The 13984-nt window shown below is 42.0% G+C and overlaps 1 protein-coding gene across 2 annotated transcripts in view; it reads left to right on the top strand.

Annotated features, from left to right (window-relative positions):
* Positions 1-13984, top strand: part of MAP4 (microtubule associated protein 4) — a 130279-nt gene that overhangs the window by 67250 nt on the left and 49045 nt on the right. For both annotated transcript variants that reach the window (XM_026841639.1, XM_026841638.1), the window contains exons 4-11: positions 1223-1354; positions 5349-5459; positions 6098-6226; positions 6731-6805; positions 8701-8841; positions 10574-11356; positions 12447-12590; positions 13395-13565. In XM_026841639.1, coding sequence (XP_026697440.1) covers positions 1223-1354; positions 5349-5459; positions 6098-6226; positions 6731-6805; positions 8701-8841; positions 10574-11356; positions 12447-12590; positions 13395-13565 — 1686 coding nt within the window. The remainder of the gene's footprint in view (positions 1-1222; positions 1355-5348; positions 5460-6097; positions 6227-6730; positions 6806-8700; positions 8842-10573; positions 11357-12446; positions 12591-13394; positions 13566-13984) is intronic.

Genomic DNA, 13984 nt, shown 5'->3' with positions numbered 1-13984 from the left:
CTTACCCACTAGGTCATCCCAAGGGGCTACATTGGGAGAAGTCAATAAATAGGCTGGAGCAAAGTGGAGATGTTAAAAACAAAACAAAACCTCCAACCAAAAAACCCCAAAGCAGGCACAGAAGGTGAGGAAAACAGAAGCCCGTGGCATGTCTTGGTGCTGTTGCTGGAGTTTCAGTTGACAGCTCAGCTTGCTTTGTTTTTCTAAACATCTTCCAGCTGCTTTGTAAGGACTTCAGGAAAAGGCTGATCTGCATATTGTCAGTATTCCGTGTGACAAACCTTATGTAGTTTTATCTTATGTAGTCTAACTTCTTTGTTTCCATGCATTTTTCTGTGAGACATTTATAGGCTGTGAAAGGTGCCTACTAAGGCTTCAGTGATAAAATACTTGACTATGACATCTCAGACTGCTGAAGGCTGTTAGTCTCAGTGCAGTTGTTTTTAACACAGGCCAGCAAAGCAAGATTAATGTTTTCCGTGGTCAGATATAAATCATCAGGCTTTGATGTGTTGATGTGTTCAGAGAACTGTCTTTTATTGTAAACTGAGGGAAGATTAAGCCTAAGTGTGAAATATAAAGCTATACAAATAAAGGCCTTTGAGATATTTAGGGAAAAGTTACTCACTTAAATGATTTGGAGTTTCTCTTCCTAGTAAAATAGAGAGCAAAACCATCTTATATGTACTTTGTGTCTGTGGTGATACTAACATTTTTGTAAATATGGTCAGATTCAGGTCATACAAATCAATACCTGAGTAGGAGAGGGAAGGGGCTTTGGTTTCTCCTCTTCCTCACTGTGACCTGATGAGCAATTTGTATTCAGCATTTCTGTATTAAGGCTTCAACTCTTTGCTCAGCCTCACAAGTTCAGGGCCTCAGGGTTATTACAGCTCATGCATTAATGAAAAAAATCTCCCTAAAGATGAGTGTGAGGAGCTAGCATGAATCATTCAGCATTTGAAAACAGGACAGCACTCTGATGTGTGAGTCTGTTCTCGAGCTTACAAGTGTATCGAGATGCAGAAATTCCCATTATTCTGTTTCTTAAATTTGAAAAGTTGGATCAAAGCAGTAAAAAATGAATGTTCATGGTCTCAAGTTTGGCTAAGGGTTCATGTTATCTGTTGGCCTCAGAGTGTCATATCATGCAATAATGTATTTTAAATATTTTAGATTAATGTGTCACTTTTGACTGTGTCATTTTCTTCTCTAATTTCAGCCTTCCCAGGAGAAATCATGGATGAAAAGCTGTCTTACCAAGAATTTCTCGATCGCAATGACTCCTGGACGATGGATGACAGAGATCTGTGCTTTGAACCACAGCCTGTATTCAAACCCATGGAGATGGCTGGTACGACTGTATTACTCTTCAAACTGCAGCATCACTTATTTTATCAGTTGTGTAACGTGATAAAGAGTCCTAGCCTCTATCCCTAAGGGTGGTTTTTCTCTCTTGCCTCGTACTCATGTGTGTGTTCTTTAGGATTTATTGCTCCTAAAACGTGTAACACCTTGACACCAGAGTTAACTTTGCACACCAAGCCCCTAACTTGCCCTGGAGCATGGTCTAGCAGGTTAAAAATTGAGTTACTAGTCCAGTGTGCTAGAGTACACAGAGAGTGGTGAGCAGATTTCCCCCTGGCTTGGCTCCCATGGCGACAGCATTTTGGTTGACTCCCACAGTTTAACCACTCTCGAGTACCGTGGCTTTCAGTGCAAACATCACCAAAATTGTTGCCAGCTGAAAGCCAGTCTTCCCTGGCTCTGGGAAATGCCAGTTCCAGCTGTCACGTAACTGTGTCTGCAATGCAGGTCGGTTTGTTCCGGAGGCAGCCTGTGTAGCTGCTGACTCTCTTGAAAATTAAATGAACCTTGTATAACCTGCCCCTGCAAAAAAAGATACCCTTTTCACCCAACAACTTTTACCCAATTTTTCTCTCATTTTTGAGAAGGCTTACTCTCATTTTTGAGAAATCTATGTGCTGCCCAGATTATAACAGGCAATAAACTTGGGCAAAATAAGTGGCTGAAACAGGATGAAACTTTTTTTTTAAATATACATTTTTGAGCACTGTAGACATGCTTACTAAATTATTGTCTTGCTGTCTGAATCTCATATTTACTAAGAGATTCTGTGAAGAAATTAATATTTGTTACAAGGGTAAGAAACAATTCATGGAACGACTGGAACAGAAGATCCACAAGTTTCTAAAATGCAGTTGTTGGGTTTTTCCCTCCTATTGCTTTGTTGGATGAAAGAATGGGATGTTGATGTAGTTATGCTCAATAGCTAGATGACAAACTTGGTGATTAGGAGCAATTTACATACCTAGCCCATTATCTAGTATTTTTTGGCTTGAATAATGCAAATCTGTGGATTCTCTATTGCATGAAACCACATTTCCTTGGGTTTCATTGGCTTAGAGTATCTTTGCACACCTGTATGTGCATAAGGTACCATGTATACTTCAGTGTGAAAGTATTCCTCCGTGCTGCTCTTCCCTGGTACTGTGCAAACAAGAGATTCTGCTTCGAGGTTGGTCAATTCCCATAACTGAGCAGAGGGATCAGAGAGGATAGAGAAGCTGTAAGGAGAAGAATTGCAACAGCAGACTCCTAAATCTCGATGGGTTTAATAAATATTTTTATTCATGCTCTTTGGAAAACAGTAGGATGATTTCTGTCCCAAGGAGAGACTTCTACCTGGTGTAACAGGTCTCCCAACCAGCACTGCTGTAATTCCTTGTTCCTTGGTGAGAACTGTGGGCGAGGCCAGTTCTGCCACTTTGTGAGCAGCTGAAAGAGTGTGTTTGAGTCTGCTCTGGGCTTTGCTGTTCTATCCCGATGCTGTGTTGGGATCTGGCAGTGGGACCCAGGCTTATGAAGGTTACAGTTATGAGCAAAAATGTACATATATATTTTACACACTACCTGTAATAAAAATACTTGTTTTAAAAATATTATTGTAACGTAGAATGAGTAAAACTCAAACATTATCTACTGCTTGCAAGCTTTGAAAGTGCTGCAAGGCTCTTAATCACAAGTGTATCGTTATTACTGTAACTAGAGGTAAATATCTAAACATGAAGAGTTCCTGTTTAAATGATCTACAGTAATATGCTTTTATTAGTCCACAGTCATTAGCAAACTGGAACTATGTCTCTGAGCAGCGAAGGATACGAGCGTCTATGGAAATGAACTGAAAAGAAACTTTCACAAATGTTTTGTCAGTCTTACCTCCAGCTGTCTGGAAACAATACTCTCAGATTCTTAACACATGTCTGGCTTCGTAATATTCTAAACAAGCTGCAAATTTTGAGCGAGCAGAGAATTATTTTCAGGGCTCGTGTAATGCCAGATCTGATGGTTTCCCCAACTGGCCGTATCCCATCCACACAGCCCATCCTTACCTGCCTGCCTTTCAGTTCTCAGATGCAGTGTGTTGTGCTGGAAGTGTCACCTTCTCAGCAGCAGAGAGGCATCACTTAACAGCCACAAAAATGCTCAAACCTGAGTAGTGCACAGGCCCACTTTGAGTCTGTGGAGGTCTTTGGAGGTAGGAATCAAAAGTCTGGCCGTAATTCCTTCCACTTCTCCCCTTTTTCCCTCTAGAGCAGACAGGGTTTAATCTGGCTCAGCCATTTTTGTCATGTTGTTTAACTGCTGGACAGAGGGGGGATCATCAGCATCTCTTTTTGTTTTTAAATTGATTTCAGTAATGATGCTTTTTGGTGAGTTTGGGTTTTTGGGGGTGTGTGTGTTGTTTTATTGTGGGGGGGGGTTAATTGGAAAAAAGGCAGTTATTGAGTCTTGGTAATACTGTTTCAGACAGCTCGAAATTATAATTTTCTACAACTTATTCTGAAGCAAGCCATTGTCTTGGCACCTCAAATAGTCTGATAGTTGTAAAAGATTTTGTGCAGCTCACCTGATCGTGACATCTTGGAGCACTGGGGGTATGTGGACATTCGAAGTTTGGCCGTCATTCCCATAGATAGCATGACATAAAAATAATATAAAAATAAACCATAGCACAGATAGCCTGACATAAAAATAACTAGCAGCCTTCAGCTGAATCCCTTTTAATTGTGCTTAAGCAGAAGAAATCTGTGCAGCGTCTGAAAATCCGTGTGTGACAGCCATTTCGGGAACAGAAAGTTCTTCAGCTCCCGGGTAACGCAATGTGTGAGAGAGTTGTGAGAAATGTCACTCGTCTGCAAGAGGCCACTTGAGTCAAAACCTCTCATTGCTCGGCTGGACCTGTCTGGAGAGAAGTGCAGTGTTTGTCTGGCACAAACCAGCAAGATGTGTTAGGAATCACTGAGCCTAGAGCACATCCAGGGGTTTGTAAACTACAGAATAATTTGTTTGAGAGGAATGCCACATTTCGTTTCCCTTGCAGTGTCTTGCCCTTGACTGTATTATGGTGGCTAACTCATGGAAGGGTTCTTCGTTTTATTCTGTCAGTGAGGTCATCTGTATGCTCTGTGACTCATGGCATTTCAGTTAAGTAATCTATTTTATAAAACCCAGCTTGGTGGTGTTCTCTGTCCTGTCTGGTTTGATCAGCTGAGAGGAAAGGAGATGTGTGCACACACAAAATAAAACTCACAGGAAAGGAATTTCCTCTTGATGAATCTTCAGCTGCGGGAGTACCATCTTTTGCTGATAACATTAATATATACTTAAAACACAGACCAAAAGCAGAACAAATATCCACTTAAAACATGGACCAAAAGCAGAACAAAGCTCATGCACATTAGACCAATCAAAGCTGACACCAGACAACTTACAAACGTGGACTGAAGATCCTGACAGCCCTCACCAGTGTGTCTGGTCTGGAGCGAAGGGTGAAGGCTGCTCATCTGCCTGGGACACTGGGAAATGGGATATTTTCCTCTCTGACTTGTAAGTCAGTTAAAATACTGGCCCATCAGTCAGTTTATACTGGTGTACTGTTCTTGGGGAGGAGTGCGTGTAGCTTACAGAGGCTTTCCTCGATCTGCTGTTGAGTTAACTGATCCAGAGCTCAGCTGTTGTCCTGACTCAGGTCGTGAGTCCATCAGGTCAGAAACAGATGCCTCGTCCTTGAGAGGAGGAGACAGGTTCTCCATGCAACAATCATAATCTAAACTTGAATCAGTTTTCCCTAGGAAGCAGTCTGAGCAAATAAATTTGAGTTGCGAGCGTGATTGCCCCTGATAAATAATCTTGAAAGCAGCTTTCCCTTGGAAGTCCAGTGGTGGTGCCAAGTGCATCTTCATCTCATTTTTTTAAATAATCTCACTCTGAGTCATACCTTCCCCCTGTGTGGTGACACCGGCCTCGTTCTTGTCTCCTGCCAGACCCCTTCAGCATGCACAGAGGGGAAAATCTGCCTGATTTATCATTTTCTACTGACATGAAGAATGTACCGCTGTTCACCGACCATGTTGATGCTTCCAGAGACATACATGGTGAGTTCCTTCTTGGCGTTTGTCCCTGATGGTCACGTTTTGGTGTTTTCTCTGTTGACTTTCGTGTACTGAAAGATATTAAGATGCTAAGTACATAGACTATATAATCTCTTCACGTGATTATTTTTTTAGATTTGTGTGTGTGTGCCTAAAGCCATTCCAATAGCTACTTCCAGGAAGGGTTTTTTTTGAAGTATATTTAGGCAGAAGGAGATAAGATGTCTAGACAAGCAGGAGTTACCAGCGGCTCTTGTCTCTGCGGCTAGAAACCAAATATCTAGATGTGAACCTTCTCCACAAAGTGGTCTCCTGTTTTTGGATTATTGGAGTTTAAGTGGTTATTAACAAGAATTTGTGGGAGAAGAAGCAGGAAGCAAAAGGGAAATAATTTGCCTGTGTTTACTGTCTTATACCTTGTTTAAAAGTTTTTTATATATACATATACATACATACATACATGACTTACAGTGCATGTTGTAGAGGTGAGCTAACTGGAAGTGATGCTTCCAAACTTTACCTAAACTACTTGTGAGCAGAATAGAATAGTTTGTTTTCCAAGAGTTGTACAGACTTTAAAATTTGGCAGGGAGTCATTAGGACTAACATGGTGATTAACAAATGGCCTTTTGTTTCATTAGCACCACATGGATCTATGATGATACCTGAACAACCTTTCCTAGGGCCACTGTATTCTCCTGCGGAGGCTCTAGACCCATCAGCCTTCATTGGCCTGGATTCAACTGCAGAATTTCTGCAAGACAAAGCAGGTAAGAAACAGATGTTTTGCTATTACTGTCTGTCTTGCTAGCTGGGTTTGAAGGGTGTGCATCTTGGTTAGCTAGTCCTAAAGAATCCTAGTGGAGGAGTTGATACATAAAAAGAGTCAAGATTAGCAAATATTATATTGGCAATTACAGTGGTTCAGTGGGAATGTTCTGAAGATCTTAGGAGATCAGAATGGCTGAAGTTGGAAGGTCACCTTGTCCAATGCCATGCTCAAGCAGGGCCACCTAGAACCTGTTGCCCGGAAGAATTGAGGAAAAAACCCATTCTATTGGGTCCTTGGGTTTGTACTGTTTATAACTCTTCTCTGATGCAAGCTTTCACTAGCAATAATTGCAGAAGAACATGATGTTCTGGTACTATTCTCAAAGGGAACTGAAGAGTTACCTGAGAATGAACTTGCAAAACAGCAGAGTCAGTATCTTCAACTGAAAAAACAAAGTCGTGTTTGTGGCAGTGACAGGACTAAATGTATTTCTTTTCCACAGTGCCTGAAGAACATTGGATGGGAGCTCAGCATGATGTGCAGGGACCAGATACCTCTTTCTTTGTTGAGCCACCAGGTAAAAAAAAAGTTTTGATTTGATCTGCAGGAACTGTCTATGGAGAGTTTCTGAACAGTAGAGGCAGAGCTGCTCTCCTTATCTGAAACACAAGGCTGTTATGGAGTGAAGTGGGACCTGACCAGGAAAAATGCTGTTCCTGGTTCTCAAATCAATTTAGAATAGAAACGTGTGTTATACAGAGATCGTAGAATCATCATAGAATCCTAGAATGGTTTGGGTTGGAAGGGACCTTAAAAATCACCCAGTTCCAGCCCCCTGCCACAGGCAGTGAAACCTTCCCCTAGCCCAGGTTGCCCAAAGTCCCGTCCAACCTGGCCTTGAACCCTTCCAGGGAGGGGGCAGCCACAGCTGCTCTGGGCAACCTGTGCCAGGGCCTCACCACCCTCACAGGGAAGAATTTCTGCCTTACATCTAATCTAAATCTCCCCTCTCTCAGTTTAAAACCGTTGCCCCTTGAACCATCGCTACACTCTCCAATCAAGAGTCCCTCCCCGCTTTCCTGCAGCCCCTTTCAGCCCTGGGAGGCTGCTCTAAGGTCTCCCCGGAGCCTTCTCTTCTCCAGCTGAACCCCCCAACTCTCTCAGCCTGTCCTCACAGGGGGGTGCTCCAGCCCCCCCAGCATCCTCGTGGCCTCCTCTGGCCCTGCTCGAGCAGGTCCGTGTCCTTCTGCTGTTGGTGCCCCCAGAGCTGGACCCAGCCCTGCAGGGGGGTCTCAGGAGAGGGGAGCAGAGGGGGTGGGGAGCACACGGGTGGCTTTCTGGGCTGTGAGCTCACATTGCTGGCTCACAGGCAGTTTTCCATCCATAAGATGTTATTTAACACGCATTTTCTGGTTTAATGCTGGAAGAGGTAGAGAGAACCCTGTATTTATATAAAATGTTTACTTCTAATTTAGGGTAACAAATTTAATATGTGCACTTCCAAGCCCAACCATCAGTGGATACTAGTGGCATGCCCTTTTGGAGGCATATCATGTAGCAGGGCTTTAACCCACCGAAAGCATGCCCTTTCATGGGTTTGGGGGAATTAAGTTAGCAGATGTGTTGAAAAAAATTATGTTCAGCAGCAAGCTGTGTGGATTCCAGACTGTGTCTCCATTCTGTGCAACTCCATTGCCGTGAAGGTACCTTAATTTCCAGCTGGGATATGTGTTCAAGCATTACTTGACACTAAAATAATAAATAGGATGAATTGGTTTACTTCTGTAAAGAAACTCTAAAACTGGAACTTTAAAGCTGCCAAGAATTCTAGTCGTTGTACACACTGAGAGTTAAATCTGCTGACTTGAGTGGTAAGTCACAGCACTCGTGTTTGCTGTTTGAAGGGTCAGTGCAGCTGAGGGCACCAACAAACATCATTTTGGGTCATGCATAATCAACAGAATTTTAAACTAAATTCTAATTGCAGACCTATGTATTCTGTCCAGTTATCTTTAGATTCTGCTTACAGTTAAATCTTTGAAGCTCCATTGAGACATAATTCTGTTGCAGTTACATGTGTACTATCATATTTGATCTATAATGGGAGCTTTATTTAACAAGCTAAAAAGAGACTAGTTTACCACTGGTCCTAGGTAGAAGGTTTGCTGGAGCTGGTGGCTCTACCTAGGGCTCAGGGTAGAACTGGGGAGCGTTCCTCAACTTTGTCACAGCAGCAGCTTCTCTGAAGATACAAGTGTTTTCCTAGGTACTGCACAAATTTCTGAAAATTGACACTAAAACCCAATTCTGTTTTAGTCTGACCTGACTGGGGTGCTGAAGTGGGGGAGTTTACTCTTCAGGGTTGCTGCTGCAGGCAGCACCTTGAGAGGGTGAATCACATCCTGGCAATGCCAGAAGACAAAGCTGCCCTGATCTTTGAGTGCTTAATCCAGCTTGGTTTTGTGTGCCCAGTGCCCCCCACAGTGACTGAAGCAATGAGGCTGAATTGGCCAGAAGGCCCTGCAGCAGCAGCTCCTGATTTCACTCCTACTGCAGTGACAGCATCCCCAGGAGAGGCTGAAGCTACTGATGGACCGAAAGGTGTGGCATCAGGGGAATTTGGGCCAGTCTAAAGATTGCTGCTGGGTTTAGGATCCTTCATGAACAGCTGTAATGGTGGAAAGATGTGGGATTGCCTTTTCTGGAGGAATCATAGCAGGGTGTTAAATTCCATTGCGGCTAAAGGTTTAATTGTGTTGGTGAGAAATAACAAGTCTACTTGACTTTTCAACTCTAGTGTCACAGTCCAACAATTGATTTAATGACTCTACTTTCTCAAAACAATGTGAAGGTGTGACAAGAACATGGTTATACCATGAGTCTGATGCTACATGTAAATATCTTAAAAACTGTCAATTTTTAAAGACTCTCTTTAAAACAGAATTTTTAAGGTGCTTATATACAGCATCAGACTTGTGGTACATTTTGCACCAGTTTTTGTCCAGTTTCTTTATGCTTTATTCCAGTACTTTCCATGATTCACCGAGGAGCATCCATACTACTTTTAATATCTGTTTCTTTACTGTCTTATTCTCTGTAAAATCACAATCTTTTAAATTTTATTTTGGAGAGGATAATGATGTCACTAAAAATTAAAAAGACAAATCTAAATGAGGGCTAATGCATAATGGATCTTTTTGGTTTCGTTCACTGGAATGCTGGTTTTATCTAAATGGATCCTGAAGTGCTATTTTAAAAGGGACTTTTTCAATTTCTCTAATTACTTTCCTTTTTCAGTTTAAGTATCTACTTTAGATTTACAATCTTTTCCATTGTTTTGGGAGGATATTGTTAATGTGACTCAATCAATCAGTAGAAATTGTATTTTTAACACATACTCAGCAATATATCTGAGATGTTCAGGTCACTGTGCTGCTTTACACAGAGTATGGGTAGTGCTTGGGGCTGTTGAAATTAATAGTTGCAATAGAGAAATCTAGTGCTTCTGGTTTTTTGGCAATTTGTAGAAATTTGCCTCTAGACAGCTGAAACATTAAACTAAAACTGACTAAAAAAACCCCTCCTTTAAGGGGATTTTATGAAAACACGAACTTAAAATGCAGAGGTTTGACTGTGCTGTGAACTGACAAATGTTATTTTGAAACAAACAGCTCAGTGTGTAGTAGATGTTATGTAAAAAATGAACAAGGCCAAGCTGGGCATGAAAGAATAAAGGGCAGTTGGTGATTCACTGGATGGCAGTGTCTTTTGTGTCAGGAGTGCCAGTGCTTTTGCTCAAGTTGCAGCACCCTACCACCCACGAAGAGCATAAACAATATTTAAAATGAAGTACGTATGGCTCTGGAATGTCTCAGGACTTTTTCTTGCTGTTGAAATACACAGCTGGGCTCACAAAGGTGACACCAAAAGTTTCTTTGCCATGCTATAGAGGAAAAAAAAACCTCATTGTGATTCCTGTATGTATTCTGTTGGAATGTGTTGCTCGGGGTGGATCCAGCAGCTCTGGTCTCTTGCCAGCTGTATAGCAGCAGGTAGTTTTTAAACAAAAACTATGCATCTCTTGGCTGATGTGTCTTAGGAGCAGACAGATGTCGAGCCCTGTAGTCAAGGATACAAAACAAGGCTGTAGTAGGAGAAGCAGTTGGGTGCATTGAGAAGTGTCATGAAGACCAGCACAAGTTGAGTGCACTGGCATAAGGAGGGGTAAGTGGTGCTAAGAGACAAGAAGACAGGGAATGAAAGTCCCCTTTTCTCGAGTCATAAAACCACACTGTCAGGTATTTACCTTCTGTATTGTTGATTTCTGTGATCTGTGTTTCTGTAGCAGATGCAGCCTGTGTTCCTGCCTCGGGTGTCGTGTCCGTTTCTGCAGAAAAAGCTGGGTCTGTACTTGCAGGAGATGTGAAGCCTCCTCAAGCTCTGGCTGCCGGATTTGCACCTACAGCAGAAGCCAGCCCTCTTCAGGCTGTGGATGTTGGGTTTGCTCCTGCACCAGAAGCCAAGCCCCCAAATGCTGCCAACGATGCATCCACCCCAGTGGTAGATACTGGCATTGCCCCAGCAGCAAACGCTACATCCCATTATGCGACAGGTTGGGAGTTTGCTGCAGCAGAAGATGCAGGGTTTGGCCCAGCAGCAGATGTGGAACCTCACCATGCTGTGAGCTTGGCGTTTGCCCCGGCAGCAGATTCTGAATCTCACCATGCTGTGGGTTTGGCATTTGCTCCAGCAGCAGATATTGAATCTCACCATGCTGTGGGTTTGGCGTTTGCCCCGGCAGCAGATACTAAATCTCATCATGCTGTGGATTCTGAGTTTGCCCCAGCAGCAGATGCAGAGTTTACCCCTGCAGCAGAAGTCAACCATCACCATGCTGTGGATTCTGGGTTTACCCCTGCAGCAGAAGTCAACCATCACCATGCTGTGGATTCTGGGTTTGCCCCTGCAGCAGAAGTCAATCATCACCATGCTGTGGATTCTGGGTTTGCCCCTGCAGAAGCCAAGTCTGTCTCTGCAGCTGACACCAAGGTTGCTGCAGCTGAAGAGCTGATGACATCTGAGTCTTCTCTTGAGCAAGAGAAGCCACCCTTGGACAAGCCTCCTGCAGGTGAGTCTTTGTGCCTTAAAGGCTTCGTTCAGGCCTGTGAGAGCATGGCATGTGGTATGAGAAGGCCTGTGAGTTGGCAGAGCACTAATAGCAACACCCCTGGTAGCACACAGTGAGGGCTACACCAATGCCCAATTGTCGTGAGACTGTCAAATAAAAAGCATAATTGTTTAGCAGTTAAGATTATGATATGCCTTGCACAAAATTAAGCAGAGCTCAGTTCTGCTGTCAAGATACAAACAGGAGGTGCTTCATGAGGATTTTTCACTTATAAAATATAAAATTAGAATATCTTAATGATTTTTTTAATTTTTTTTTTTTTTTTACTTGGCATTCTTAGCAGCGATGTATGTTTTTTAGGACAGCCAAAGAGACAGTTCATCCCTGTTAGTACTATTGTATCACTATCACCCTTGGCTTATACTGAAATCTTCACAGATCCTGTAGGACACAGTATTTTCAGACAAAGGTTCTTATCTTGAAAATGGTTTCTGAATAGACTGACAGGCTTTGGTGATAATTTTGTGACATTTCCTTGAAATGACTGTAGGTGTCAAAGTGGCAAGGCGTGCATTTTCATTTTTTCCATGTGGTGGACAATAGATTTTCTGTGCTGCATAGATTTCTCAAAGGACACTTCCCTTTTGGAGAGAAAATTACTGTCAAAATACAGCAAATGATAATGGGCAGAGGTAGTGTATGTGGACTGATTGCAGAAGGAATCGGAATGAGATTCATTCTTTCTTACCTTCTAATACTCTAATGATAGGAATAGATTCCAAAAGAGAAAAGTTTTAACAAAAAAAATTTCTAGTAGAATGTAGTAGCTGAGAGGCATAGGGGCATGAATGAAGATGCAAATACCAGACAAGACAGGAAGGATATACTTTATCAGAAGGCTTAGGCTTTCAAGAAGGGAGAGCTGGTAGAAAGTGATCCTAAAAAGAAGATTACCACTGTTTGGAAAGTGAGGAAAACCCTTAGTTTCTTGTGGAAGATAAGAATTAGGTGAGGAAGTGTTTTTTGTGTTGCTTAATCTGATCTGAATTAAAAATAATATCAATTTTTATTCTTTACATTCTGTCTGCAGAAGCAACTGCAAATGTGGAACAAGAATCAAAAGTCCCAGAAGCTTGTGTTGATCTTTTAGAGAAAGCTAAAGACAGCAGGCTGCCTCCCAGCCACCATGAGGAGCATCTTCCAGAGCAGACAAGCCACCTTTCAGAACCAGCAGGTGAGAAACGCAGATTGCAGTATGCAACTGGAGCCAGGACTTTGCTGTCACCTAATTCTGCCCCACCACCTAAGTTCTTTCTCACAGATGCTGTTCTCCTGTCCCTATCAAGGAAAAAAGCAACAAAAGTTTAATTTAAAGTTAGTGTGCACTAACGTGGGGACTGTTAGAAATAGGTGGTAGTCTTAACATTTGAAATTACCATCATATAACTTGTCTTTTTCTTCCTCATCCATTGTTGCTCTACCAATGTCTGTCATAATTTTTACTTCTATTTAAAACTGAAATAAATTTAATTACGTATAGAACTGTTCTCCGATGTAATTATGTCTTGCAAATTACAACTGGTTATAATTATGTGTAGCTAGGAATTTTGTAGTGTCTGCATGAATATATTCGAAGCTGCGTATGATACTAGATAATCAGCATTAGACGGGGACTCCAGACTGATAATGGGGTATATTCTGGATTTGAATTCCAGTGGGAAGCTAGTATAGTCTGGATTTGGTTGATTACAAAGAGGGAAAAGAAAACAAACCACAAAACTAAAACCTGTCCCTGTGCTTAAACCCCAAGACAGTCTGCTTCGTGTTATACCTCCACCTTGGCATGTCTGCCAAAATATAAAATTGCTGCTTAAAATGGGATTGTGAGGAGATAATACATAGTAGGCTCCCATATCTTAAGATACTTTTATTCCTATTAAAAATAAACCTATACCCTTTCCAAGGGCTTGCTTTTAAAATGCAGGTTGCCTATATTTATAAGAACTGAAGCATTCTGTTCAAATTTTTCATATTTCAGTTCCAGTAGAAGCAAAAGAAGCTGTTGTACTAGAAAATAAAGACCTCCTTCCGGAAAAATCTGTTACTCCTGTGGATGTTACTGTTACAGTGAAACAAAAGGAAGAGCCTGAGCACAACCATGTCCAACATGCAGAACCTCACCAAGAAAAAGCCCTTCAAGAGCCCACAGGTAGAATATAAATCATAATTCAATTTTAGAATGGAAATATCCCCTGTGAACTATTCACCTTTTCCTGCTGAGTTCGTTGCCACTTGAGCAAGCGGAAATCTTTTTTGCACCAGGCAGCTGCGTGGTTCTTTGCTTTCATCGGTGATTCTGCTTGCACTTCGCCTCTGATCCCGGTCCTCTTAAATACTCTTTTCCTCTCCATGTTCACCGGACTAAAAGCTCAAATATGGTGCTACTAGTGCTCTATCACTGGGACTGGCTTATATCTTTCCTGCTGTAGAATTTAAAAGCTCACCATCTTTTTGCCATTCCTGCTAGCTTTTTATTTTAGTATTAATAAGGACCATTAATTCTTATTACAATATTCCTAGTGAAGACCTCCTTCCAAATTGAGTTTTGTAATTACCAAAGGAAAATGT

Source organism: Athene cunicularia (genome assembly GCF_003259725.1).
Source record: "Athene cunicularia isolate RWA chromosome 2 unlocalized genomic scaffold, athCun1 chr2_part1, whole genome shotgun sequence".
In the NCBI taxonomy this organism is placed as follows: Eukaryota; Metazoa; Chordata; class Aves; order Strigiformes; family Strigidae; genus Athene; species Athene cunicularia.
The sequence above is the reverse complement of the archived record's forward strand: the minus strand, read 5'-3'. Positions and strand labels throughout refer to the sequence as shown.